This window comes from Perca flavescens, chromosome 2 (genome assembly GCF_004354835.1).
Source record: "Perca flavescens isolate YP-PL-M2 chromosome 2, PFLA_1.0, whole genome shotgun sequence".
Classification (NCBI taxonomy): Eukaryota; Metazoa; Chordata; class Actinopteri; order Perciformes; family Percidae; genus Perca; species Perca flavescens.
This window is the reverse complement of record NC_041332.1, coordinates 15,487,212-15,499,641: the sequence shown is the minus strand read 5'-3', so window position 1 is coordinate 15,499,641 and position 12,430 is coordinate 15,487,212. Positions and strand designations below refer to the sequence as shown.

The window sequence follows — 12,430 nt, the reverse complement described above, 5'->3', positions numbered from 1 at the left end:
AATCCACTATTTGTTCTGTTATTATAATAGCTTGGATTGGGTTTGAAATTTTGAGTCTTTTTCTTTTCTGAATATGAGGAAATGAGCTTCTGATTGCTCATTAAACAGTAATCAGCTTCAGTAAGAATTAATACACAACTCCTCTGGCTTTCAAAATTCCAGTGCTGCTAAAAGCAAGGAGGAATTGAGTTTAATTTGTCAAATAGTGTGGCAAAAATGTGCATGGCAACAAACTTAACTTAAATATAAAGGCCAAAGGTTAAAATTGCATTTAGTGTCAACGTTGTGGGTTTCTGTTGTAGTTTTTTTCCTGTTTTATTGTGTTTATTTATTCTCTGTTTCCTTGTTGTTTTACATCTCTTGTTTCTGTCTTCTGTGTTTTACCTTGTAGTGTATGTTTCATGCTTAGTTTCCTGTTTTATTTTGTAGTCTCTCTGTTTCTCCCATGTCATGTCTTGTTATACTTCCTGTCTTGTGTTTTCCCGTCTTTGAGATTGCGCCGCCCTGATGTCGTTCACCTGTTCCCCTGTCCCTTGTTTCACCTTGTTTCGTTTACATGTGTATTTAGTCTGTGTGCTTTCTCTGTCTGTTGTTGGTTTGTCGTCATTCGTCATCTGTCTTTTGTGAAGAGTTCAGTCCTGTGAGTGTTTTTGTGCTCCTGGATGTTTCCCTGTCCCTGTCCCTGTCCCTTCCCTGTTCCTGTTTCTTTTGGATTATGTTCTCCTGTTTACAAGTTTGTAGGGCTGGGACGGTTACCGCATTACCGCAATACTGCGGTCACGTGATGCGGATCTGAGCTTGTCACCGCCATCACCGCAGAAAAACATTGGCCTGCACATGTGTGCACGTTGTGTCTAATGACATGGATTCATTGATTCTAATGACATGGATTGTGTCTGATGACATTGTGTCTTACATGGATTCAAGGTTTTCCAAACAAAACATATCATCAAAAGATGGAGCAAATCCGACCTTTCGCGAGTTGGGGAGTGCAATGTTCCATGACACATATACATTCCATTTGTGTTGACTATTAGACCTATATGCGAGAGTAGCCTACCTGTGTAATATCTTGTATCGGAGAAATGTCTTTGCCTTTCCTACCGTGTATTACGGTAGGAAAGGCAAAGACATTTCTCCATTCTCAGCTGAGGTAGACACATTAATTGCATTGCAGTGTTTACCATTGCACATTAGCCTAGCAGCTAACGGAGTTTTTTTCTGTTTATAGCTTTATCCTGATAAAACGGCATGGTTGAATTTCAGCCTGCATGCACATTTCGTAGCCTAAAACAGAGCGGCTTATATTGGTAGAGAAAGCAACAAGTTAGCGGACTGCCGAGTTACCCTCTCTGCTCTCTGTCTGCAACAGGTTGTAAGGTTTAAGCCAATGTTTTTCGGGCGTAAAGCCATTCACTTTACCAGCACTATTGACAATAGATAAAGCCACCATGTCTTGAGAAGTTCTAGCTTGTTGTTTTATTGTTCACTTTTAACTCACTTTACATCAACTTTTCTATCTCTTTTTCATCTCTCTTTTCCTCACAGCGGCACTCATACGCTACTCTCCGTTACCGCTCGCTCTCCACAAAGGCACGGACTTCACTCACTTAAGGCACCCTGCCATTCTCGCTCTAACTTACGCTAATCTTGTAAGGGGGTTGCGGTATACCGCTCTACCGTGGGAATTTCTTGCTTTCCAACCGCGGTAAGAAAGAATCCACACCGTCCCAGCCCTACAAGTTTGTAAGTCTCTTTGTGCTTATTATTTATTCAAACTTCTGCACACTCCTCTTCTTCTTGCACTTGGGTCCAAGCCTCCAATCTGACATTTAGAGAACCCCCGCATGAAGTTATTAACTTAATTTGAACTAATTTAATTTCACATAGTCAAAGGGCTTAGTCATTCATGTCAATAACAGAGTCACAAAAGTTATATTGTAAAAATGAAGGAATAGCCTTAACATTCACTTTGAAGAGTCCACAAGGGGCGGCTGTGGCTCAGTGGTAGAGAGGTTGCGTGATAATCGGAAGGTTGGTGGTTCAATCCCTGGCCCTGCGGTCCCATGCTGAATCGTCCTTGGGCAAGACACTGAACCCCGAGTTTCCCCTGATGCTGTACATCAGAGTGTAAGTGTGTGTGAGTGTTTATCTGATGAGCGGGTGGCACCTTGTTCGGCAGCCTAGGCCACAGCATGTGAATGGTTCCTGTACTATGTTAAAGCGCTTTGAGTAGTTGTTAAGACTAGAAAAGCACTATATAAAAACTTCACATTTACAAGACATAAACCATCATGATACATTTTATGTGAGTTTATTCGAGGGGCTGAGCGCTCTCTGCAATATAGGTCCTTCGAAAAAATCCAAATCCAAATCCAAAACAACAGCAGAAGCTCTGTCTAAGGGGCCTCTAAGGGGTGGTGCTAGACAACGACCAAATTGTGCTTCTTGCGGTAGTAGGACAGTGGTACGGTACCTTCCCTGCCACGTCCAGGGTCCCATTGTCTCATAATCCGCCTATGCATGCATACTGGACTGGAAATGTAGGGGCTATATGAGCAAAAGCAAGCTCATGAAAATAGTTAACACGAACCCAAGATTATACAAACCCCCAAATAGCTGGTGGAGCTGAACACCACACAAACCAGGAGGAAAGCAACATTAATAGTTCAGGACCCTTCACATACTTTGTTTAATCCAATTGCTTTTGTACAGTTTTTTTCATTTAATTTCTATTCTTTTTTTGTTATTCTTATTTCTTACCCTTTGTCTATTTATCTGTACTTGTAATCAGCACTTTAATCTGGGTTGCTGCAACAACTGGATTTCCTCCCTGGGGATCAATAAATTATATGATTGGTTATGATGCATTAGCAATTTACATTAGCCTTTTGACTCCTATGAAGTCAAAAAGGTTGGTGTCAGCGTTTGATACCAGAATTAAATCAGTTTAAAAGTAAATGTTTGTTGTTACACTTTACCAGTTTTCACCTTTAAAAAAACAAAAACAAAAAACATTTATGTATTCATTAATTTGTATACTGGTGTATTTATTTTTATGTAATGAATGAATACATTTTTTATTTATTTGTCTTGTTACAGACTTTCTAGATTTAATTTCCCCATTTAGTTTGGTGAGGGTATATTGGACCATAACACAAAAGAGACCAAACACAGTCATACAAGGAACTCCATAATTAAATACCAGCACAGAATCTTAACATTATGAATAATCACTCATGAATCTTGAATGAATTATTCATATCACACACTAATTTATTTCAAAATGGTTATTCTAGAAACAGAAATGTGCCAGAGACAAACTCCTGTCTATACTCTTACATTATGTCTCAGTTGCATACCAATCTCATTCTGTAGTCTCTACATATTGTGAAAGTCAGGCGATTCCCCTGAGAGACATTGGGAGCCGTGCTTGATAATATTCTCTGCGGGGTTTATCCTGCCACGCAGAGAGCTGCCTCCAGTTGTTTATGTTCTCTGTTATATGTAAATAAAAGGATAGGGAGGGAGGTGTTTTCAGATAGATGTCTAGATCAATCACACACATGAACACACATGCACACACATTATTGGACATGTGTGCGCTACCAATACATAATTCATCCACTGACAACCTATTACCCGCTGCGCAACAAGACACAGAGGAGTTATTACATTTTTCATGTTTCAGTCATCTCCAATGGAAACATGCGTTGATTGATAGTAAGTCCTGACTTTGCAGTCAACCATGATGTGGAATAACTGCGCTATGATATGCATGCACATGTGCACACGGGGATGAGTTATTAAATTGAAGCCAATGTGAAACATGTTTTTCTACTCAGAAACATTTCTGCTGTGACAGCAGCCACAAAATGTCAGTTAGGTATGCATTGTTACTCTACTTACTTTACTCACACATTTGTCAAAAGTGCCAGCTCGTGTCATCTCATGATCAGCAGACAGTAAACTCACTGCGGAGGAACGACATGTCTCTCTCTCATATGTTGAATTCACACAATACACTTGATTGCTGACATAATTCAGTTTAATTGGATCCACAGAGACAAATGAGACACAACAATTTGGCTTTAATATAAAACTTTTTTTGCGTCCTGTCATGACATTGTTTGCTTTGGGCCCACTCTTACAATTGCAACATCTAAATAAAAGGCAGGTACAATCATGTTTTGTCTTTTTTCCAACATAATTCTTCATGTGAATTCTCATTCTCAGCTGTACTGTTCCCTCCACCCACATGTCTTTGTCTTTAGAATACCGGCATTCACTTATATCAATATTTACAGTGCAGTTGTCGCTGTTACATTTCAAACTATATATTTGTTTACCATCCTTGATCAAAAAGTTCATCAGAAATCCCTTTGTGAAAATCCTTGTTGGCTCTTGGGTGACTGAAATTGATCATATTTGGAAAATATCAAAAATTAAACCCAGGCCATTTCTGAACTAAATTTAAAAGTTTAAAAACTCCAATCCTTTAATTTACCCATTTCTTACTCCAAAATTATGAAAGTGGTTCTGTGTGGCACATTTAGCTTTCTGAGTCATGAAGTACGAGCCCTGATCTGATCTGCAGAAGAAAATAACTAAATATATAATAAGAAATAAATATCAGGTGGTTACTCTTTTGTTAGTCTATATCATTGACGTTCCACTTCCTGAATTCGCTGATGTCTGTTTCCTTCCGCATTGGAATTCTAAACTCCAGTGGATTTATGAGGACTATGGTTAACTGCTCTTCAGATCTCTGCAGGGTAAATTGAGACAGCTAGCTAGACTTCTGTCCAATCTGAGTTTTCACTTGCAAGTACTTACAAGTATTTTCCAGCAACTCCATGGTGAGCTTAGCACCACCCATGACAATTGTGATTGGTTTAAAGAAATGCCAATAAACCAGAGCACGTTTTTCTACCATCCCGCAATGCTGTGTGGACTAGCCAGACCCTCCTCCACAGCACGGTGGAGGAAGGTCTGGCAAAGCGAGACTAACAACAAAGTAATCTCGCTTTGCCAGACCATCCACACGCTGCAGGGAGACAAACGTGTTCTGGTTTATTGACATTTCTTTGAACCAATCACAATCGTCATGGGCGGCGCTAAGCTCCTCACGGAGCAGCTGCAAAATAGCCTCAGGAAGGAACTTGTTTTGGTGAAACGTGTGTATGTTCAAAAGTTGTTTTAGTTGTGGAGAGAAAACTCAGATTGGACAGATAGTCTAGCTAGCTGTCTCAATTTACCATGGAGAGATCTGAGGAGCAGTTGACCATAGTCCTCATAAATCCACCGGAGTTTAGAATTCCAACACAAAGAAAGCGGAAGGTAACGGTCATCAGCGAAAAGACATGTATCCGGCAGAATTTCCTGCGGCACTTTAGCAATCCCGGAAGTGGAACGTCGTGAATATAGACTACTTTGTTGTAAACGTGGTGCTTGTTTCAGAAAAATAATGTCATTCATTATGAAATGAAAAACCTTTCTGGCACATAAAATGACTTTTTCTATTGTGTGGAAAATCACTTTATGTTCTGTATGGACAATGATTGGAGCAGTATGATGACCATGCTCTGGAGGTACTTCGGTTTATGTACAACACTAAAAATCACATAAGCCAAATTGCTTTTCATCCAATAAACTAAACGTTTGTCGAGAATAGAATTTTCTGCATGAAGACAAATGAAGAATGCAAATTAAGTCTCCTAAATGCAGGTGCTATGGGCATATTTCTTATTACATAGATACACTTAAATATTGTTCCACCCCATATTTCTCCATTGTTCATATACATTCAGTCAGGAAAATCTGTTTCAAAAGGCAAAGGATGGGGTTATTATAGACAAAAAAGGAGGAAGGAATGTGCATGAAAAGGTAGATTTAATGCCTGGTCGATCCAACTGATTTACTGTAATCCTATCATGGCTTCTTAGTATTTCCTCGTTTGGCATTGGTCATTTAAAACCAAAATTACTTAAACATAATAGTCTCTCTGAAGATCAAAGCATCAATCCTCTGCCTCAACATTGCAAGCACTGCGTGATGAGAGTCAGTGATGTCCAATGAATCTCTCAATTCTTCTTTCATCTTGATATGAGAGACAAGACATCTCGAGTCATGCTTGCTGAAGTCCACATTCTTCATAAAACCACCCAAAAAAGTGACACTTTTCATTTTTTGTTTTGGTAGGAGAGTACCACAAATGAGCGTCCATTGCTGCAACCTTAAAAACAACACAAGCGCAGCTCACAACGGCAGTAGCAGTACAGATGGAAAGATGTGAGCAGGGTCGGTGGCAAAATGGCAGTCCTCCATGTACGCACGCACGCACACATGCACTTACACACACACACACACACACACACACACACACACACACACACACACACACACACACACGTTTCTTTTTAATTTATTTTATCATTCCTAATGTCTGAAATCAATAAGTGCTTTTTCGCTTAACGTCCCAAAACCAATAAATATCTGCTGCTGGGCAGGTTAAAACATCGTGATCTGTGTGGGTTGCTCCCACTCAGGCTGTTTTGTTGGCGCATGATAAACACTAATCCGAAACATCGATAAGCACAAACAGTAAGAGTTTTCGTGAAGATGCCTCAGAGCAGGTTGTCTTCATACATTAGTCTCCTCTCCGTCCAGAGGGCATGTGCAGCACTGCACCTTCTCCTCCAGACACGCGTCCTCTGTGGTAGTGGTCACATTACTGCCAGCGCCTCGGTGTGGCAGGAAAGACAACTGCAGGGTGTGTCTGCTCTTGGCGGGCCCGCCTTTCTTTGTCCCGTTGCTGTAGGAGACGACGAGTCGGCGGTTGTCCTCCAGTGTGGCGGAGCAGGAGGGGTCTCTGTCAGCCTTGTTGAGGCGAGGTGAGTCACCGCCGGGATCACTGACATTGTTGTCATGGAGATAGGGCAGATTGCCAGTGGCAATACTGCCGCTCTTGATGTGCGGAGTGTGGCTGTGTGTGTGGCGGTACTCCTCATCGATGTCCTTACCCAGCTTCCACCTCTTCCACTTTTTTAGCATCTCTGACTGCACCTGAGGGATGATGGAACAGCAGAGAGAGAGAGAGCAGATAGAGGACAGACACATGAAGATTTGTGATGAAGATTAAATAAGACGCTGAGCACTTCATTAGATGGACTTGCTCTCTTGCCAAAGAATGTGGATATATGGACAGATGGATGATGTTGTGCCTGTCTCACTTTGTAAACAAAAGTATAAAGTGGAACTTGAACAAAGATGGAGCTTTACGCGATATAAAAGGTCCGATAAAGGCTGGCAACAGGAACACTGATGATGAAAAATGTCTTTATTTAATGTCTTTTTATTTATTGTTTCTACAAAAGGAAAGGAAGGAACTGCCAGAAAGGCAGATATTAAATTAAGGTGGTGCTTGAAATGAAAGCACATCTGTCTCACCTCTTTGTTGACGAAGCAGTACAGGATGGCAACTAGCAAGCCCTGAAAAAGAAAGTGGAGTTTAAAAATTTCAGTCACATCAGATACCGGAAAATTTAAAAAAATATTTTTTTCATTCTCCAAGCTATATAAATACTGGGAAATTATCAAAACTCACATCCACAGAGATATTTACACAGCTCGTGTTTAGAAACGGTGCCTTTAAACAAGCCGTCAGGACTTCCTTATGTTGTTATGTCACAACTACTTTATAGCATATAACTCTGCTAAATGATCACGTGCAGTGCATTCCCCGTCTGCAATGACGGTGCAAAAATGCAGAGAGTGCAGATGCGGAAGACCTGGAAACGCTGACCAATCAGAGCAGACTGGGCATTTTTTGGGGGGCTTGAAGAGACATGTATACAGGCATACAGACAGTATGAGAAAAATAATGTTTTTTGAACATTAAAGTATGTAACCATGTTCAAGAAGAAACCCAAAATATGAGTATAAACTAACAAAATATGAGAGCTTTAAAGGACACAGCTCTAAATATGTTTTAATTTTTTAATATTATCAACATATATAAATATAACTTACAACCTTTGTGTCATAGAACTCCATTGTTGTTGAAAAAGCAGGTAATTAAAAACCTGTAAAAGAGCTGTACCAAATTCCCCACTATGAAGTTATGTTATTTGTCACCCAATGCATCAGTACGGGTCCTTTATACCTGTATGAGTTCTTTGGTACAAAGGCTAAGCAATACTTAGCAGTACTTTGTAAGATAAATGCATTGCTAGTTTAGGTCACAACTGATCTTCAGGTGGCAGTAACACGCCAAAGAAGGCAGCGATGCGCCAACAAAGGCAGGAAAGAAAAAGACTGGTAGCAAGTTAACATCGATGGAGACAATTGAGGTTTAGTATTTTTCAAAACAATTGGCGTTGCAGATGTTTTATAAGGAAGGACATAAGTGCTTTGTAAAATCTTTTACAAAAGAAGAATATGAAATGGATAAATACATTTTAACACTAAATCAGGATAAGTTTCCTTTAATGTACAATATTTCTTATAGATGAATCAAAAGAAATATTCATTTGAGTCAAAATCCCTTTTAAAGAAACAACAAAAGGCTTACAATTGTTCATGCATGCCTCAGAAAAGAAAAGATAGAGGCATAAAGAGAAAAAACATGGAGAAACATACTAATGTTCGAATGTTTGAGGATGTACGTGTAAATAAGTTGAATGTTAAGTTGAGCTCTGACCTGGAAAGAGTTGAACAGCAGGTCACAGAAGAGGCGAATGAGGCGCAGCATGGAGCCTTTAGGGACAGACTCGTCAATGACGAAGGTGAAGAGGATGGCGTGAATCCCGAGCAGAGGAATGAGAGTCAGAGTGGATTTTGCTAATCTGGAGAGGAGGAATATTACAAGAAAGCAGAAAGGTTATCCACTGCTCATTTTAGTTACGACCTTCATCAGGTAAGATTCAAGATCCCAGTTAAGTCTCACCTGAACTTGTAGTCAGTGTATCTCATCTGATGAGCTCTGAGTTTAGACATCAGGATTTTGATAATTCGTATGAATATGAAGAAGTTAATCTAAAATGAAGAAGAGAGGGGGAGTTAAATGATCTAAAAAATAATTTTTAGATGACATAATGTGTAAGTCAGAGACTCCCGAAAATGCCTTTCTGTGCCCTGTGGGATTTGAACACACACACACACACACACACACACACACACACACACACACACACACACACACACACACACACACACACACACACACACACACACACACACACACACACACACACACACACACACACACACACACACACACACACACAGTGAGCTAGTGCAGACCCTCTCCAATGACAAAGAACATTTATTATTACAGCACTCAAGTTATTACCGAATATTACTTACCAAATTTGGTAACGTGTGTATGTTGTCTTGACAGATATGTTTGTGTGAATGTGTGTGTGTGTGTGTTTGAGTGCACACAAATGCAGTTTATTTAGGTGTGAATATGTGTGTGTGAACAATAGCTGAACTGCAGGGTTGTGTTTGGGATTGCTGGAGGATGACATATGAAGTTACACAACTGGACAGCAACTATTTCAGATATTAAGATAAAGAGAATTTTTCCACATGGAACAAACTGTGCGACTTAAACAGTCTAGGAAATGTACGGGTTTCAGTATAATTCTGTCTGTCTTTTGTGTGTGTGTGTGTGTGTGTGTGTGTGTGTGTGTGTGTGTGTGTGTGTGTGTGCGCACGTGCACATGTACGCTTTTGCATGAGGTCACAAAGGTTACTACTGTTAGTGTTACTGTGCACTTGTGATCATAAGTGTTTCCATCCATAAAGTTGTTTGTATCTATCTATGGGAACAAGAGGCAGGAAACACACACAAGGAATTCCACAACTTGTTTCTGTGTGTGTGTGTGCGTGTGTGTGTGTGTGTGTGTGTGTGTGTGTGTGTGTGTGTGTGTGTGTGTGTGTGTTTGTAGAACACTGAAGATATTATATAAACGATAGTTTACATACAATTTAGGGTGTGAATCTTTGGGAATTAATTACTTCAATTTCAGTTTCTGAGGTCACATTTTCTCACTATTTTCACTATAATGACGTTTTTTTTCATACTTTCATCTTTGTAGTTTAATCTCCTCAGGCTTTTAATTGTTAGTAGAACAAGAAAAACGTGCAAAAGAACAGAAGAACAGGAACTTCAAGCACATTATTGACTTAAATAGTAAACATACTATACAAAAAAATCTGTATTGACATAAATGTTTCACAAAAAAAGAGTGCATACTCCCAGCCCATTTTTTCTGATTTATTTGTAAATTAATCAGTGACTTTAATCACTAGGGACAGTGGGGCTTTTTAACTTTTCAATCATTTTGGCTGTGTTAATAATCTTGTCTACATTTTGACAAAGGTCTGAATTTTGGAAGTTCAACTTCAGCTTCTATAATAAGTCGATAATGATTGTACAGCCAATAGACAGTTAGACCCTTAGGGACAAAAATGTCCCTATTAAAACTTCAAATTTTTTGTTTTTACTATTTTCCACCAGATTGAGCCATTTTTTATGTTTCCCCTATGGGGCAACTACATGCTATTTTCCTGATTTCTACTCAGGTTATTGCTGCTGTATTATGGAGCATTGCATATTGCAGGATATGTCATATTGCAGGATATGTCATTGGCAACAACAATGTTGTTGCCAATGACATATCCCAGACTGTGAAAAAATAAAATTTCCCCATGGCATTTGTACAGATAATAATAACATATTGTTGTTTTTTTCATTAAAAAAAAGGATATATATATATATATATATGTGTGTGTGTGTTGTCGTTGCAAATGAGAATTTGTTCTCAATCGACTTACCTGGATAAATATATATATATATATATATATACTTATACCACATTGGTCTGTAGTATTCTCTCTACTACTGCAGTACTTTTACAGGGATGTATTTACTTGTAGTACCATAATGAAACATGTATCACCTATTTTGTACTACAATATTTAATGATTGTACGAACGATGACCCAGTGAAATTATGGGTAGCTTGTGTGTGGGTGATCTAAAGTAATGTTTCAATGGTATTTCACAATATATTTGTTTTTTGAACCAGTGATTGTGCAAGTGCAAGACTTCTTTAGAGATATGAATGCACAATCCAATGTTTTGAACATTGGATAGCCTGTGTTACAAGTGATGACTGTTGTGAGTTTTGTGTCTAGAGTTTTGAAAAATCACATCAAGGTTATGAAATTAGTAGCAAAGTGATTGTAAAAAACTGTAATTAAAAAAATTAGGAAAAATCCAACCTTTATGGACACCAATTTTGTTTGTGAATGAATAATGTATCGTAAATAAATAAATGTTCTTCCTTAAAATGCAGGGGGCATAAGTAAGTACACCCCTATGTTAACTTCCCATAGAGGCAGGCAGATTTTTATTTTTAAAGGCCAGTTATTTCATGGATCCAGGATACTATGCATCCTGATAAAGTTCCCTTGGCCTTTGGAATTAAAATAGCCCAACATCATCACATACCCTTCACCATACCTAGAGATTGGCATGGTTTTATTTCAGTTAATTTGAGTTGATAGCTGGTTTGATTTGCATTGAGAGATGATTTTATGGAAACTACCCCATGCCAATCTGTAGGTATGGTGAAGGGTATGTGATGATGGGGGGGTATGGTGAAGGGTATGTGATGATGGGGGGGTATGGTGAAGGGTATGTGATGATGGGGTGGCTATTTTAATTCCAAACGCCAAGGGAACTTTATCAGGATGCCTAGTATCCTGATCCATGAAATAACTGGCCTTTACAGTAAAAATAAAAATCTGCCTGCCTCTATGGGAATTTAACAAATGGGTGTACTTACTTATGCCCCCTGTATTTTAAGGAAGAACGTTTATTTATTTACGAAACATTATTCATTCACAAAGAAAATTGGTGTCCTTAAAGATTGGATTTTCCCTCATTTTTTTAATTAAGGCATTAAGATCAATTTGCAATATATGTTTTTTTTATTCCTCTTTTCAGTCAACTTTAGCATGGGTGTCCTAATTTTTTCACACGACTGTAAATTATATATCTCAATCATCAGTAACAAGTTGGCAGAATTGGACAAGCAATTCCAAGGGCCTGAATCCACACAGTGCAGTACTGTAAATACTGTAAAGAGTCTGAAAAGTTGGTACATGGTACTATAGAAACAGTGTCTGATAAACAGTAGTACATTACAGTAAAGAATAATGATGAAATATTACATCCATAGATGATGTAGTCTAATTGGTTCATGATCCACGCTAATTGGTGACATGTGAATCTCGTTATCTTGAAACTTTCATGATCTAAACATGGAATATTGTTTGTCTGTTTCCATACAATTATGCATTAAGAGTAATGCAACAGTTACTTATCATTTTGAGTAGTTGTATCGATTGATAGTTAG

At 38.7% G+C, this 12,430-nt stretch overlaps 1 protein-coding gene across 1 annotated transcript in view; it reads right to left on the bottom strand.

Annotated features, from left to right (window-relative positions):
• Positions 1-5,353: 5,353 nt before the first annotated feature.
• Positions 5,354-12,430, bottom strand: part of gcgrb (glucagon receptor b) — a 58,578-nt gene continuing 51,501 nt past the window's right edge. Inside the window, exons 11-14 of the mRNA XM_028588392.1 lie at positions 8,948-9,036; positions 8,702-8,846; positions 7,450-7,491; positions 5,354-7,065 (exon numbers count right to left, since the gene is read on the bottom strand). Of these exons, the coding sequence (XP_028444193.1) occupies positions 6,643-7,065; positions 7,450-7,491; positions 8,702-8,846; positions 8,948-9,036 (699 nt within the window). The 3' untranslated portion in view covers positions 5,354-6,642. The remainder of the gene's footprint in view (positions 7,066-7,449; positions 7,492-8,701; positions 8,847-8,947; positions 9,037-12,430) is intronic.